Below are 17,959 nucleotides of genomic sequence, written 5' to 3'. Positions count from 1 at the left end.
ACAGTTGATAATAATCACTGATATAATCATGTTTTAAACTTTTATCCCTTATTTAAAAATGATGAATCTTACCTTCCATTGAATATTTAAAAAAAAGGCTATTAACATTTGTCACAGTTTCCCCATCTTCTTCTTCATGTCTAAGTATATGGATTCTTTTAATTAAATCTGAAATAACTTCATTAATTCCTCTGGAGAAAATGGCAACATCACTGGGTTTTACCATTTTTTGTCTTAGTACACGTCTCATTTTTAGCCATTGTTCCCCTTCCCTAGAAGAAATAACAGGGAAGGATAATCTAGGTCACACTTCTGTGAAAAATAAAATCAAAATTTTCAGTAAGTGGAAATGGGATGAACGTAGCCAAACTTTAAAATGTTTCTGGAGGGGAATATTTCTACAAAAATTGTTTATTTCATATAGATTCAACAGGAAGTGAATAAGGCATTGCTTTATCTGTTGCAAGTTACATATTATGTGTTACCGTAGGAGGGAAGCCAGTTAAGTCTATGGTAGCAAAAAATCAGAAGGAGTCTGGTGGCACCTTTTTTGACTAACAAGTTTTATTACAAGTCATAAGCTTTTGTGAGCTGCATCTCACTTCATCAGATGCACAGAGTGGTTAGACTGATGTATAAAACGCTTTATTAAAATTTTATGTTAATATATTATTAAATCTAATTACTGTCATTTTATTAAAATGCCTCTACCCTTAAGTTATGAATCTTGACAGGTAAAGGAACACATTTTTCCCCTTATGCTAGTAAAGTAATGACATGTGGAAAAAATAGGCCAGAAGTGTTTTTTTTAAAAAAAATCAAGTTCTTTTCATTGTGATGCTATCAGAATTATGCTACCCCTGATGTTATTAAGTAGGAAGCTGAAATAAAAGTGAACATGGAATACATCTCACAAATTTGCTTAAGGGTTTTGGTATGTGCCTAGATTCCAGTACATTTCCAAACACAGTCCAAAATCCTTTTATAAAACAGGTTACTAATTTCTTTTAGTTGTTCCTATCCTCATGAAATATTACAAGATCACCTTTAAATCAGTGGCCCATCTCCAAATGCTTCTGTTGTCTAAATGTAGGCCAGGATCAATTAGGGGAAAATTTTTAGTGGTGGTCTAATCATTTTTGTGATAACAATTTGAGTTTCTAGGCTGACTATAGAAGATCTTAATTGGTGACCCATTAAAAAACTGATGGTACTCCAGGACTGACAAAAATGTGTGCTTATCTGCGTCAATCCCTTAAAAATATCTGAACATCTCTTAAGAAAGTCCCCTCTTATTGCCAGTGCCACCCAGGTCATCTCTTGGACTCATTTCATAAATTCTGATGCAATGTATTGAAATGCCTAAATTACGATGATAGCCATTGCCGGTGACATGAAAAATTACATCAGGATCATTGCTTCCTACTTTGCAACATGCTCTGGAAGCACCTTTAGGGTAGATGAAGATAAAGCTAACATTTCCTTCAAGTTAACTCTTGACTCTTGGTTACTACAAGAACGCATCCTATTTATTGTTTTGTTTGGGCAACAATATGAAAATAGCTTGCTTTTGATTTTTTCTGTGATACTTTTCCTACAGTCCTGGCATTTCCTGGTAGTCTCACATTCAAGTATTAAAAAGATTCAGCTCTGCTTAGCTTTTTTTTAGCTCACTTACTGTGCCAATCGTCACCAAATGTTTTCAAGTGTGACTTGGTATTTAAAAATGCAAATTTTGCCTTGTAGGGATTCCTCATGAATGCTGCTTAGGTCTGCATCACAATTAGCATAAGACTGATCTCCTAGGTTTGTAACTGTGACATACAAAGCATCAGTTATCTGTTTGCCACTGTGCAGACACAGTACCTATGTACAGTAAACTCACTTCTTTCTCCTGTTTCAAAATCTCTGCCTTTGATCTATGTTTTTGCAAAATGATGGGCTTCTAAGCATTTACAGCAAATTGATACATAAGCTGCACATGATTTGGACATCTGTGCAGTAGGACATCTACTGCAAACATGGCAAGTTGCAATAATGTAGTCCTTTGGTACAACTAGCTTTGCAGAGGTTTTACTGTGCAACTGCAAGAAGATAGGATGCTCAACTGTCAGAGCTATGCAAAGCATGCAAACAAGGCATTTTGCAACATACAAGAGTATAAATGAAATACACTTCTCTTCAAATCATGAAGGAAGCTGCATCTTCCGTAAGATTCACATGTCTGCTTTTAAATTTGTACCTGTCTCTCCGTGCATGTGCCTGTATAGTCACTATAAAGTGAGTAAACTACTGGAACACTCATGGAATAGCCAGACTGGCATGGCCTGGAAAAAAACCTGAATGGTGAGTTTGTATATCCCAAGGGGTAACCCTTTCCCCAAGTGCCAAGCACAGGAATGAACAACTTACTCTAGAAAATGGTCAGTCCAACTTCACCATTTCTTGGCTTCAGGCACCCTTCAAGTGACATGATGACATTACCAGAAATGGTGGAGCTAAAATTGTTTGGACCATTTCATACCTGATTGAGGAGCTTACATTGAAAACAGGATCATTTCACCTCATTTAAGCCTCTACTTCCATTCCCTTTATTAAAGCAGCCGAAAAAGTCCAAAACAAACAAAAGTCGTGCCACCAAAAATCAACCACTTTGCTACTGAATTTCAGCATCAGAGTTTTGGAGTGCTTTAGGGACCACTATAGGGGTGCTAGGAACTGCATGCAGCCTGCAAACCACAAGTTGAGGAACTGATAGTGAGATATACATACTTGGAAATAATGCTGCTAAAACTCATCTGAGTCCAGGTGCCTGATCATTTTTTTTTCCTGGGAGTAATAAAAGGAGAAAAATAACTAGCCCTTTTTTTGTTTTTTGTTTGTTTTTGTTTTTGAAGATCCCATTTGATCCTTGTGCAAAACAGAGTATCATTGACTCAGTGTTATTAAATACTGTAACAGATGGGGAAAAAACTGGCAAAGGATTGGGCTGGAGTTCACAGTAGAAAATTATAAAAAGTAGATCGAGAATAAAAGTAATAAAAAACTTTTTTAAAAAGTATTTAAAAGATCATAAAAGAGGTACAGAACTTTAGAAGAGTAAATAAGAGTCATGAAGGAGGTTTTGACAGAGTGAAGCTCAACCATTGCATTCTGAGTATGCTGATCCCTGCGATTTCCCCAAATGTGGAAACCCATTCACATGGGGGGGAGAGAATATCTTCTACATATCAATAGCAATGGTCTTCTTTTGACTAAAATCACTTAATTTGACCAGAATTCTTTTTTATAATAATAAAAAAAAACTACATAATGCTGATCTTTTAAATTTAACTAAGCTCACATGTTTATTGTACAGTAATCCTAGAAGTTATGGTTGTTTATATGCTATTAATTTTAATAAGCCTTAAAAATGTCTGTAGGGTGACTAAACTGTAACTGCAGTTCTAACAACAAAGGACTCTGTGGTTAACAAAAATAAATTAAATGTTCCATTTCTAGAATTACAAAATTGGTATCTTTGTTTTAGTCCATACTATTCCATTAAAATTTTGCTGACTTGTTTAAAGCACAGTCTGGTTCTTACTATATAAAGTACTTAGCTGCTACAATTTTATCCTGTGGAAACAGAATAGTACCTATGACTCATGAAGGGACTGGCTTTCTTTTGAAAAACCACACTGCATCAGTAATTATTCTGAATGTTCCCTACAGGCATTTACCAACACCAAACCCATAGGTATATAATCATATTGCAAGTACATTCTTTAATAAAATACACTCATTGAAAACAGATTTAAATGCATCACCAGACTTAAGAAGAACATAAAGATTAGAAGATTGTTTGACAATACAAAGAAAAAAATGTGAGTGCGCTCACGCAGATATAAGTCCTGTAGCTCGCCCCCGTAGATCTCTGTATTCCTGCCAGGAATCCATGTCAGCTCTTTGTGGCATGGATCCTTCTTCCCGTAGAACCTGAGCCACCATGTCTCTATCTGCAATGGACACAACTAGTTTGGGACCGAAATGAGACTTGAAAATTTTTCCATATTCCTGTACGTGCTTCTGCTATGAAGGAAAAAAAAAAAAAGAATAATTCATCCCTCCTTGCAAGAGTGACATGTTTATATAGCATTGCATTCTAATGTATATTATGATATCAAACTGCAATTAAAAATTACAGCAACCAGTTCCAAAGGAAATGATTACATTTATTTGCTGCTCATGATTCCAAGATGTTATCAACATCCATTTCAAAGTTAAAGTCAGCTTCTCCTTCTAATCATTAGGTGCATAGAAGCAGACATCTTTGTTTACTGATCCCAATGCAAAGAGCTCTGGAACATGTAGTTTCCAAGATGTCTGTCATCAAAACTCAAGGTACAATTCCCAATATCCCTGGCACTTGAATGATGCCATTTCAGAATTCAGGTATTATGGGGAAAGAGGATCCAGATGCTTGGGATTAAATTTTAATCTGAGCCAGAGGGACATAATACTATCTCCACAATACTACTAAGCATTACATAGTGGGCTAATTTCTGTTACAGACAGGTATGTATAAACTTCAACAATATTATAACTTCCAACACTGAATATTATTTAAAAATGTGATGTAAAAGCTCTTTCATGTTTCAGAAATTTGATGCAGGCAAAATCTCTCAATCCATAAACATGTGCATATACAGTACTGTGCAAAAGTTTTAGGCAGGTATGAAAAAATGCTGTAAAGTAAGAATGCTTTCAAAAATATATATCGTAATTGTTTATGTTTATCAATTTACAAATGCAAAGTGAGCGAACAGAAATCTAAATCAAATCAATATTTGGTGTAACCACCCTTTGGCTTCAAACCAGCATCAATTCTTACACTTGCACACTTTGTACACTTGCACAAAGTCAGGGATCTTGTAGGATTAGAGTCAGCTGTATGATTAACCAATTATACCAAGCAGGTGCTAATGATCATCAATTTCATATGTAGGTTGAAACACAGTCATTAACTGAAACAGAAATAGCCATGTAGGAGGCTTAAAACTGGGTGAGGAATAGCCACACTCTGCTACTAAGGTGAGGTTGTGGAAGACAGTTTCATGTCACAGCTCATACACCATGGCAAGACTGAGCACAGAAACAAGACACAAGGTAGTTATACTGCATCAGCAAGGTCTCTCCCAGGCAAGAATTGCAAAGCAGACTGGGGTTTCAAGATGTGCTGTGCAAGCTGTTTTGAAGAAGCACAAAGAAATGGGCAATGTTGAGGACTGTAGACGCAGTGGTCGGCCAAGGAAACTTAATGCAGCAGATGAAAGACACATCATGCTTGCTTCCCTTCGACATCGGAAGATGTCCAGCAGTGCCATCAGCACAGAACTGGCGGAAACCAGTGAGACCTAGGTACACCCATCTACTGTCCGGAGAAGTCTGGCCAGAAGTGGTCTTCGTGGAAGAATTGCGGCCAAAAAGCCATACCTCCAACGTGGAAACAAGGCTAAGCGACCCAACTATGCAGGAAAACATAGGAACTGGGGTGCAGAAAAATGGCAGCAGGTGCTCTGGACTGATGAGTCAAAATTTGAAATATTTGGCTGTAGCAGGAAGCAGTTTGTTTGCCGAAGGGCTGGAGAGCTGTCCAATGAGTGTCTGCAGGCAACAGTGAAGCAAGGTGGAGGTTCTTTGCAGGTTTGGGGCTGCATTTCTGCAAATGGAGTTGGAGATTTGCTCAGGATCAATGGTGTCCTCAATGCTGAGAAATACGGCAGATACTTATCCAGCATGCCACACCATCAGGGAGGAGTGTGATTGGCCCCAAATTTATTCTGTAGCAGGGCAATGACCCCAAACATACAATGTTAAGAACTATCTTCAGCGTAAAGAAGAACAAGGAGTCCTGGAAGTGATGGTTTGGCCCCCACAGAGCCCTGATCTCAATATCATTGAGTCTGTCTGGGATTACATGAAGAGACGGAAGGATTTGAGGCAACCTACATCCACAGATCTGTGGTTAGTTCTCCAAGAAGTTTGGAAAAACCTACCTGCTGAGTTCCTTCAAAAACTCTGTGCAAGTGTACCTAGAAGAAATGATGCTAATTTGAAGGCAAAGGGTGGTCACACCAAACGTTGATTTGGATTTCTCTTCTGTTTGCTCACTTTCCATTTTGTAAATTGATAAACATAAACAATTACAATATATATTTTTGAAAGCATTCTTACTTTATAGCATTTTTTCATACCTGCCTAAAACTTTTGCACAATACTGTAGATAATCAATATGTATGACAGCATTCTGAAAAATGTATTATTACATATACATAAAAACATTAAAGTAGTTAAATAGCAAAAAGTATCCACATTTAGATTTGTATAAACTGAAATAGAATCTAGTTATAGATTAAACTAGTTATAATTACCTGATCACTACTGACCATTCACAAAACAATTATTGAAAGATCGGTTAACTTAGTTTATTTGTTTATTTAAAACATACCAAACTCTGGGCGGCTCCCAACCAATAGTTAAAACAGCATCATTGCACAATTAATATATATTAAAACCACAAATAGTAAAAAACCTGGTACCATAATAAACTTTAACAAGCAGTCTACCACAAAAACTCTCATCGATCTCACCCTTTCCCAGTGTTTGGGGGGAAAACCAGGTCTTAAGTGATTTTTGGAAGGCTAGGAGGGTGGGGACCTGCTGAACTTCAGGGGGAAGGATGTTCCATGGGGCAGGGGCTGCCACAGAAAAGGCACACTTCCTAGATCCCATAAGATGGCAATGTTTAATGTTCAATGTGCCCACCCCATCTAATCTGGTAGGATGGATAGATGTCCTTAGGGAGAGGCAGTCCTGCAGATAATCTGACCCTGTGGCATATAGGGCTTTAAAGATAATAACCAGCACCTACCTTGAATTGCACCTAGAAGGAAATCAGGAGCCACTGCAGCTCGCCCAGCAGAAGTGTAACATGGGTAAACCTAGGGGCACCCATCACTGTGTGTACTGCCACATTCTGGACCAATTGGGATGGTCTTCAAATGCAGACCCATGTAGAGCATGTTGCAGTAATCCAAATGGGAAATGACCAAGGCATGGGTAACTGTGAGCAAGGCCTCCCAGTCCAGGAAGGAGCGCAATTGGTACTCCAGACATATCTGTGCAAAGACCCTCTTAGCCATGGCTGCCACCTGCTCCTCACCTCCTCACCTAGGAGTGAGTCTAGGAGGAACCCCAAATTGCGCACCAGCTCAGTCTGGGGGAGTGCCACCCCATCCAGAGTAAAAGATGAAATATCACCTGGGCCTGGGGGGCCAAAAACCCAGAGCCTTGCCAGGGTCGAGTTGAAGCCAGTTCCTCCCCATCCAGACCCTTACAGCCTCCAGGCAACCAGCCAGCAGCACCACAGCATCACCTGTCTGGCTAGGGGTGGAGATACATAACTCTGAGTCACTTTATCTGACAGATGCTGAGAATATTCCTCAGAGCAACACTGCAAGGGCTCCCCAGGCTCCTCCTTACCCAGGACGGACCTGGTCACCCAAAACAGGGCTGCTGATCAGCTATCTGCAGATGCAGTAAGGAAGGAGAAGTAATTACGTTTTGCCCAACGTCACAGAAAAGGTCTCATATCCAGTGATGTTTGGGGTAGAGACCCTAGTGGCCACCAGAGACTTACAAATGGCAACAGCCACACTCCCATCCCTGCCCTGGAGTCATTGCTGGTGCCATAGTCAAAACCTGGAGGGACACATTTCAGAGAAGACAATTCCCCCCTCTGTGCCCAACCAGGTTTCAGAGATACAGGCCAGGTCAGTGTTTTCATCCACAATTAGGTCATGGATGAGGGAGGCTTTATTACATATTGACCTGGCATTAAGCAGCAGCAGCTGGAGTCCAGAGCCACTAAAATCTGGAAACCAGGTCTTGGTGCTGAGCACAGGGGACCAAGAACGCATTATCTGTCTTAAACACTGAGACCGCCTTCCCCAAGAGTGGCCTGCTCCCTGTCTCCTGTCATATCTCCTCATCATACCCATCACCACCACAATGCCTTTTCTTGCCCTCTCCCTGCTTTCACCAATCAGCCCCTCCTCCCTCCCCTCCTCCTCCCCCAAGACAAAGGAACCCATTTTAACATTCACCCACAAACCGGGTAAAGAGATATAGACCTGATCAAAGGCACTTCTGCCTAGCATTCAGTGTCCCCATCTGGTCAGGCTCCCCTTCCCCCCACGCAAACCACATTCACTTTCCTAATTCACTCCATTCAATTCACCCCCCAAGCACCTCACCCTCACCAGGTGATTAGGGAAGGCGGACCTCTTGTGAGCTCTGCAGGTAAAGACCCCTCCCCCCAGTCTTTCACCTGAGAGTGGCAGGAAGACTCAATCCCATTTAGCCCATTCCCCCAATTAGTCCATAAGCCACTCCAGATCTTTTCCCACTGGGAACCAGCAGTCACTAACACTGTCCAATCCAACTGCCTTGGGATCTCCCCTCCACTGCAGACCCTAGGCAGCCACAGTCTAAGGTCTCAAACAAAGAGAGAGGGAGGCTCCAAGATGGCCACTTTTCCATGTGACTGGTCAAGCAGCAGCCACAGAACACAAGCTGTCTTTTACCCACAACTGCCAGTTCGCTCCAGTTCCCACTGCTGCTAATGACCTGGCTAACAGGAGACTCCTCTCCCCTGAAGTCATCCCCTGTCAAGGCGCCGTGGCCACAAACCTGCAGTCCTCCAGTCCAATAAGCCTCCGTCCACCCTGCCCCGCAGTTCCAAAGTGGAGGGCAGAGCTGTTCTGCAAGCTTTCCTGACACATCACTCTTCTTCCAGGAGCCGACCTCACACTGCTCATCAGCTGAAGAGCAGCTGATCTGAGGTGCTGCCAAGCTCCCTCCTCTGCTGGTTCGCTACCTACAAATCCTTACAGCAGAGAAACTATTGCCAGCCACCACTCCACTGCTTTGCTGCCCAGGGAGGTCCCAATGAGGCTGTGCTGTTATCCAGTGGCCGCACAATCCGCCATTCTGGCTGCTGTCAGAATGTTTCCTTGTTTCATGTGACATACTGAATTATAAATTAACTACACAAGCCAGGTTTGTATAACCTGCTGTGCTAAAATGTGATTAGCTAGTTTGTGATTCAGTGACCATGTCTGGATAGTATGATTCAGTTATCTGTTACCCTGACCAATTGACTTATGCTTCTGTGACAATAGTACAGGTAGTCCTTGACTTACAACCACAATTGGGACCAGAACTTCAATCAATAAGCAATGGGGTCATTAAGTGAGTCGCACCCAATTTTACGACCTTTTTTGCCACGGTCATTAAGCAAATCACCATGGTCATTAAATGAATCACACAGTCATTAAGCAAATCCGGCTTCCCCCATTGACTTTATCGGAAGCCCCCTGGGAAGGTTGCAAATAGTGATCATGTGACCTCAGGATGCTGCAATCATTGTAAATACACACTGGTTGCCAAGTGCCCAAATTTTGATCATGTAACTGCAGGGACACAGTGATGGTCGTAAGTGTGAGGTTCAGTTGTAAGTCACTTTTTTTAGCACTGTCATAACTTCAAATGGTCGTTAAACAAATGGTCCTAAGTCGAGGACTACCTACACAGCTGTGGATAACTCAATCAGATGGAAGCAGTTCTTTTCCAAATCATTGCAGCTTCCACAGAAGAGGCTGGGAAGCAATCACTTCCCAAGGATTTTTTTTTGCCCCTCCCCCAAGTTAAAAAGAAAAGTCTGCAGGATCGGCATCATGATGGACAGGATCACTGTGGTCTTTCCCAACCACTTCCCTTTTTAAAATCTCTTTTTCATTCCCATTATAGCTGTGGATGGTGACAAATAAAAAGACGTATGCTCAGAGCTATTTTTGTAAGGTCACTTTAGAACCAACTACTACAGAAGCTGGAAAGGACAGCTAAACCCCAGTTAGAATTTTAAACAACAGGATAATTAGTTGAAACTAATTCACTCTGAGGCTGCTTTGAGCTATGATTAATCCCCCTGGGTTATCAGAGATAATTAACTGAGTTAAGGTGTTGATTGAAGTTAAAAGTATCTGCAAGCAGGGTCAGGATATGTAGAGGTTGGAAGAGAGCTTAAGGATCATCAACCCAACCCCCTGCCCAGGGCATCCTACTACTAGTGGAGTGTGAATAGTCTTTGAAAGGTAACAGGATTCAATTAACAGCAAGAGATTCTCAGAGTAGAAATGCAGGTTTCATTCCTAGTCATATTATCCAAATCTCTGGGAAGCTTCAGTCAAGTTGGCCCTTCCTGAGGATTTTGTTTCAAGCCTCTGAGCTTATTTTGTAACAATGTCCATACTCAGAATTGGTTTTCCTACTCTCAAAGCATGAAATCAGGATGGGGAACTAGAACTCAATAGATATGTTGTGCAACATACTAGGTCACTGATTATTGGCCTATTGTTTACTGAATTAAAGCAATTACCTGTGCTGACACAAAGCCAAAAATCAAAGCCAAGGAACTTTATTTCAATCATTGTCCAGCCTTATATAACAAAAAACATGAAAATAATATAAACTAAAAGATAATCAAATCAAATAATCAAATTCAGTCATACATTGTGGAAAAAAGAAGGCAAGTTATCTGAGTTCAGACTGTGTCGACATTTGTGTGGCAAAAGTTACCAGCAGTGAATTAATTCGCAGAATGTTATTTTGTATACCAATTCCATGTGGTAACATCACAGAGAGACCAATTTGGATTTTTTCCTAAAAATGTTTTTCTTTGTTTCAGTAATTGAAGCTTTTTTTAAAAAAACATAGGTTTTCCTCTTTGGCATTACATAACATGTTGGTCACAAATATACAGATTTGGGTGGGTGGAAGCAAGGAAAAATATTCTGTTTTCCTAATCCAACCTATGAAGAATACAGCTCTTCTGAAGCAATGTTGTGTCACTTTAACCAACAAACCAGCCATAGATGTTACAGTCTGGCTTAATGTTGGAGTCAGGTTACTGACAAACAGAACCCTCATTGTAAAACCACTAAACTCCCTCCCCCTTTCACATATGGTGTGATGCAGGGAACATTTTGTGTATCAAACTGCATCATTTAAGTACAGGGTTCAGATTTATTTTTATTTTATCCACTGTACACTAACAGAGTTATATGAAAAAGTTAAGTATACTAATTTATGGAAGACTTTGAACAAAAAAGCTAAACATTAGCACACTGAGTCATACTTGCTTAATACCACTTTCAGCAGTTTCCAATAAACTGAGGAACAACATTTTCTTTATTTAGATGCAAAGTTGTACTAACACATTCAAAATGATTGGTTACATTTGATTGGACATCTTTTAAAATCATAAATGTACAACCAAGCAGAGTTGTCTGCTAATTCAAAAACAGCTCTGGTCTATCTTATCATAAACACTGACTGGTTTTGAAAGCCAAGACTTTTTTTCCCCCTAGTTCTGTTGCAGCTTTTGGACATAAGAGGAAAGCTGTTGTTTCCTTTGCAGAATTGTGTCTCTGCAGACTTCTGAGCAGCCTATTTTCCCAGAAACTGTTGGCTCACCTTGCCTCCTAGCTCCTGAACTCAAGACAATTTCCCCCACTTGAAGTCCAACAACCAATTTGTTTGATGATCTCCTTTACTCCAGCTGCCACAGCAGCATATAATTACTGTAGCTGCAAAATGCTGACATGGTATCCTTCACCATTATAGCTCATGGGGCTGTTGAATGCAGTGAAGGAAAGGTGGCTTGGAATCTTTGCAGCTTTCCCTATTAGCAATTGTGCAAAATGTTTTTTGGACATAGCTAAGTAGATACACAGAAAATAAAAAAGCATGCTAACAGTTTTTCAAATTTGTGTGAAGTGAAATGTGAGGAATATAGTTAAAACATGGACAAATCCCTATCTGATTAAAATTTGACATTCTGGGTGCAGTGCTCAGTCATCATCCACATATTACAACAACTGGTTCTTGTCTGTCTTCCAGGAAGTTTCTATTTATCACTGCAAGATATCCTACTGAACCATAATCAGCTTCTTGAATAAGGATATTGTTATGGATATTATTATGGACTCTGTCTAAAGTCACGTAATTTAACAAGAGGGGAAGGAGAGAGGAAAGGACAAAAAAAATAAAGGAAAAGGAAAAGGAGCAACCAGAGCAAGAAAGCAAACAAATAACAAAGTTCTCTAAAGAATATGGATGTGCAAGGCCCATAGTAACCAGGTAGGTAGGTAGGTAAGGTAGGTAGGTAGGTAGATAGATAGATAGGTAGAATATAGTAACCAGATAGAACCCGAAATCAACCCAAGGTGAGAAATTGCTTATCAAGCAGAAAACAAACCCTAGCTGAGATGGACTTAAATATCAATGACATCAACAGCTGAAGTAGGAGGAGGACTGCTATAAAAGAGAAGGCTGGACAGGAAGCTGGTTGAAAACACTGTGTATATTCAACATCTGAAGTTGCAGTTTGTTTTTGCCATTTTCTCTCCTTAGCCAGTTGCCTGTTGAGGGTTTGATGAGTATGTGAGAGTGAAAGGTGTGTGCATAAAAGTGCTTAAGTAAAACTTAGTATTTTGTGCTCAGTAAAGCTAGTGGATTAACAAAGGATTCCTTTGTATACTGTCTGTCTATTTATTTATTTATTATTTTGAATTTAGGCACCGCCCATCTCACGAGGAAGTGACTCTTGTCATTTAGTGTGAATTATTCACTCATCCTCAATCCCTTTAGGTTATTATCTCACTGAAATACATGGATATCTAAACTCCCAACCATTGACCACAGATGCATCTCCAGCACTCTCAAGACACCTACTCCTGGCTGTTTATGAGCTGTGGAGAAAGCAAATGGGGAGAGTTGGAAAAGAGTACCTCAGTGGGTAGTTAAAGGAAGACTGGGTGATTCTGAGATACTGTAGAACCATATTTATTTAAATGATTTATAGTCACCCATCTCACAGAAGTAACTCTAGGCTGTGTACAGGTAGTCATCAGTTAACAATGGTAATTGTAACTGGAATTTCCATCGCTAAGTGATGTGGTCATAAAGTGTGACATCACATGACCACATCGCTTAGTGACAGCAATCCTGGCAGTCCCCGTTGCCCTTGTTAACCAAATCCCACTGGTCATTAGGTGAGGACCCAGCCTGATGTAAGCCATTCCCAGCTTGGTCCTTCCCAGCCCAGCCTCGGTAAGGTAAGGGACTGCCTCCTCTTGAATTCCCCCCACCTGCCTATCTCCCTCCCATCTCTGCCTTTTTGGCCACCCACCTACCAGCTGTCCCACCACCCAGCCCTGCCCACCACCCCACATGCTTCTACTGTACCAGCAGGGCCTTCTTTTGCACTGGTGCAGCGGCACCTTTTGTCACACGCCAGCCAGAGTCCCCATTCCCAAAAGCAGCCTGGCACACAAAAGGCAGCCCCGGCTGTGCCAGCGCAAAAGAAGGACTCAGCTAGAAGGTTCGTGTGTAATGTTCCAATTAGAAACGGTTTTATATAATTTTAACTAATTACATTCCATTCTTGTTTTTTAAATACAATTTTTTCCTCAGTGGCTTACCTCTATTTTACAGACCTCTATAAAGGATAAGTGGGATAATCATGCTTGTTGAGAAATATGAGATCTTTAGCAAGAGTTATGAAACGCTGGGGCTATCATTGCCAGCAATAGTGGGGACGTCAAACACACCAAAGATTCTGGGGGTATGTGCGCAAATGTGATAGATGTGTGGAAACACCCTTGCCCCACGGCAGCCATTTTGTTATGTAACGGGGAGGGACTATAGATCCAGATGTGGAAAAAACAGCAATGAGAAAGGAGGGCGGTCGGGAATTTTAATTTGTTCCCCCCAAATTCGACCTACTCACGTATATACTAGACAGCGCGCGCGTACGCACGCGCACATGCTGCGCCAGCGAATCAATATCACGTGAGGTTCGGTTTCTCACCAACTGAAGGAAAACCAGGAGAAAAAAAAAAGAACGGAAAAGAGGGGCTTCGCGATCCTCGCTCGCCTCTCCCCCCCCCCGGAAGCGCCGCGTGAGGAAAATGTGCCGTTGCTGGCGGTTTGGCACCCTTAGTACCTCGCGGGCGCGCAAAGCGGTGGGGGCATCCTCCCTCTGGCTCCGTGGAGACCGAGAGAGAAGGAAGCCAGAAGAAAAATGGGAGGGCTTCACAGCGCCCGCCTTCTGCGGAGGAGGTGGGGGTAGTTGGTTGTGAAATGTTTAGCCGGCAGCTCACGCTGTTGCTGTTGTTCTCTCCCTATAAATCGTCCAAATGAAATAACCCAGTATATTTACAACGAGAAGGGAGCTTTAATCTAGTTGTATACCGAAGAACCGTTGTAGGGGCCGGAATAAGCTAAAAGGACAAAATGGTCTCTCACCCTACGAGAGAAAGAAAGAGATGGGTGGGTGAAAAGGCTGTGAAAATAGGTTGCTGTTAGCTCTGTGAGCAAAGACCAGCAATGCGACTTTTACCGGGACGCTCTTGCAACCAGATTAGACTTAATTTTGGTCAATTAAATTCAATTTCAAGTGGATAAGGAGCGAGAGAGATTTCCGACCTCATCGCAGTACGGAAATACTGAGACAACTGAAATAAGAATACAAGTGCATTCCTCACATTAATAATACGCTCGTGTACGCATCTACTCGGAAGTAACTCCCACTACGTTAGGTGGCGTTACTCCCAAGGAAATGGATGCAGCTTTAAACTAATCCAAGCATTCATTGAATCATTTACCCCTTTCCCTCTCTTTTGCAGCTTGGCTCCAAGTAAGGGAGTATGTACATGTAAACAAGCTAGCATTATCCTGATTACATTTTAAAGGCTGCCAGATACCCTAAGTATAGCTGCCTATCCTTCACCCCAAGTTATGCCATTCACAATGCCAAAGAAATGAAAGTAAATGTTAAATGTAGAATATTGTTTACAAACCCCTTGCTCATGGGTAACATAGGTGCTAGAACCTCCATTCCAATATATGTTATGTTGTTAGTAAATAAAATCAGAACTTAAAATCAAATGTTTCTGCAAAATGAAGAAGAAAAAAGGCATTCATCACAACGAGACAACATGAAACCCAGAGTATCTGCTAGATGGAGAGGGAGTAAGAAATAATATTCTTCCCCAGTAATAAAACTTTAGCAATAAGATGTTATGGACACAAAGCTTAATTTGGCTTGCTCCTCAGGAATTATTTTGTGGAACCGGAAGCAAAGAACTATATCTATAATCAATCCCCATAGTGATTACTTTTCATTAAATTGTACCTGGATTTCATGAATGCGGGCAAAACCATCCTTCCAGAAAAACTCGATGAGATTGGAGAAAGTCTTGGGTCCTGGCATTTCTTTCAGGCTTTTCACTTTTTGGTGGCTTGGATGCTGGCTAGGTTTGAGAAGTCCCTTGTCTCCCTCTGAAGTTTCCACCATCTCCTCTTCTTTGTCCTCTGTTGCTACAGCTGCATTATTTTGCATCTCCAAGGAAGTGCTGCCTGATAGTTTGGGCAGCTGGTGAAACTTATTGCCAAAAACAACAGTATAAACACAATTTCTTTGAGCCTCAATCACCTGTTTGCAATCCATTTTCAGAACTTTGGTGAGAAGAGACATTTTCTTTAAGCTGGACAAAACTTTTGCTAACCTTCAGAAACTGATTTTCATTTAGACTAAGCTTCTGTGTTTGATTTCTAGTCAAGCACCGCTTCTCCAAACTCTTACTGCCTGAGCATCAGTTTACACAGACCATTATTAAAGACTCCCTCCCCGGAGGCTGGAAAAGGCGGGGTGGTCTGAGATGAGACTTCAAGAGAGAAAGCCGATGATGTATTTTGTTTCATTTAGGTCGGATAAGTGCCATACCTAAATACATTATCTTAAATTGCCAGCTTTGGGGTTTCTACTTTACATTGGTTTGGCAAAAGGGATTGAGTTATTATGTGTCTATTTCTTGGAGTTCACTTGGTTTTCATGTGGCAGTTAATGCTAAAATTTACTTCTAAATTTTAAAGATTGTCAATGTGTAGCAGTGCACTACAGAAAGGGCACAAAAAGGATATCTTCTAGTGATATTCATCAGAATGCTTACTTAAATAATTTCTTTATGTATTACTAAATATGTTGTCTGTATCTTGAAGCTAACATATACCTTGTCCTCTTAAACAGAATTGCTAATTTTTTTTTTACACAACTATTTTGATTTTGTTCATACCATGCTTTAATCTTCTTTATATTATAACATAGTTTGGATGCTTAAAAGATGAAATAAAAAAGACAATTTTATCCTATCAAAATGTGTTTGCATGAGATTCTGAGAAAACCCACTAAGATTTGTCACTCCATTCTCACAGAATTACTTCTGATGTGTCCAAGTATAATTCTATTCTTGGCTCATTATAATAATTTCCTTTAAATGGGCAACTTGATGAAGAGGGAATCCTTTGAAAAAATCTCCCCTTCCTCCAATGGGATCTTTTGCTTGATCTCAATCTCATTTGCTAGTAAAGGGACTCCTTCCATTTGTGGGCTTGGCACTATCCAATCCAAAGATCTGGAAATCTATTTCTAATTTTGTTTACATAGTATGTACAACAAAAAGCCAGTTAAACAGTTTTACAACAAAACACAAACTTAATTCTATAAGAACATGAAAGCCAGTGGTAAAGCCAACCTATCATACTAAAAATAAAACTACAGAGAAGTTATACATGTATCTTAACATCTTTTCTAAAAAAGGGAAACACAGTTATAACTCAGAATTCTAATACATGTGAATGACAGAGAAAGTCCTGCAAGCATTAAGGGTTTTATAACAGACTATCTTACAGATACAATTAAGTTCACAGTGAGACAGGAAGACCTTCTTAAACTGAATTTTAAAGTAACTGGCAATTATTGCAAATCTTTTAACTTTAGATGACATGATTGCAATACGGTGAGCAACTGGCTGCTTAGCTGCTATATTTTGCCCCAGATAATGCCTCAAGTGTAGCCATATATATAACATTGCTCTAATCTATGATGTAAACCAGGGGCATGGGCAATCTCGTCAATTCACTTGGGAAATGTAGCAGTTGGTACACTAACCATAATTGTTATGTGTTAAAGAATGCACTTTCTTTATTGCCACTGCTATCTAGAAATCAAATTATATAGAATCAAGGACACTAAAGAGCTTTTAGGAAGAGTAAACCTGTTTCCAGAATAGTTTAAATCTAAATCTCTAGACTTTTTATTGATCAACAGCATATTTATTTTACTTGGTATTATTATAAGTAAAGTTCATTCTAATTCAAGAAATATATGAGCTCAAATTTCAAGAGTACTCTCCACTTTGATATTTCAAGTAGTTATTAAATCACATAAGGGACAAGTTGGAATGATATGCAACATATAAGCCAAGAGTTCCAGCAAATAACAATCATCTCCCAAGATTACATTCTGTATATGGCACAATAAGAAAGACTGGAATCATTCAGCTACAGTACCACCAAAACGTAACCATTCAAACACAATACCAGGATTGTCAATAGCATTATTAGCTGCAGGAGAACAAATAGGGCTTTACTCTTTTATCTAGTTTCTTGTACGTCCACCACAGTGACTAAAGTAGTTTCAAGCCCATATCCCAGAAAAAAGTCAACTGATATTAGTGTAGACATTTCAAAATGGGAAGTGGAATATTTAACAACCATCTTATGCCACCATCCGCAACCGTTCATGCTACCACATAGAATCAGAAAAACAGCAAATCAGTAAGACTATAGAACCATTGTACCAGCCCGATCATTCATTAAAACCATTACATTTTGAATGTTCTGTAGAAGTTCCATCTTCAAGGCCTTTCTGAAGGGATGGGCAAGGTAGATACAAACTATAGGAGAAAAACACTACTTCAGGTGCCGTCCCTTCACCTCATGAATGTTGGAC

The 17,959-nt window shown here is 40.2% G+C and overlaps 1 protein-coding gene across 1 annotated transcript in view; it reads right to left on the bottom strand.

The window, feature by feature from the left end:
- CYP27C1 (cytochrome P450 family 27 subfamily C member 1) overlaps positions 1 to 15,694 on the bottom strand; it is a 46,369-nt gene extending 30,675 nt beyond the window's left edge. Inside the window, exons 1-3 of the mRNA XM_007439424.3 lie at positions 15,302 to 15,694; positions 3,881 to 4,071; positions 73 to 272 (exon numbers count right to left, since the gene is read on the bottom strand). Of these exons, the coding sequence (XP_007439486.2) occupies positions 73 to 272; positions 3,881 to 4,071; positions 15,302 to 15,643 (733 nt within the window). The 5' untranslated portion in view covers positions 15,644 to 15,694. The remainder of the gene's footprint in view (positions 1 to 72; positions 273 to 3,880; positions 4,072 to 15,301) is intronic.
- Between the last annotated feature and the right edge of the window lie 2,265 nt (positions 15,695 to 17,959).

The sequence above is a fragment of the Python bivittatus genome, unplaced genomic scaffold, assembly GCF_059951505.1.
Source record: "Python bivittatus isolate LINGU-HERP-01145 unplaced genomic scaffold, Pbiv_v1 ctg000480_np1212, whole genome shotgun sequence".
Lineage (NCBI taxonomy): Eukaryota > Metazoa > Chordata > Lepidosauria > Squamata > Pythonidae > Python > Python bivittatus.
The sequence above is the reverse complement of the archived record's forward strand: the minus strand, read 5'-3'. Positions and strand labels throughout refer to the sequence as shown.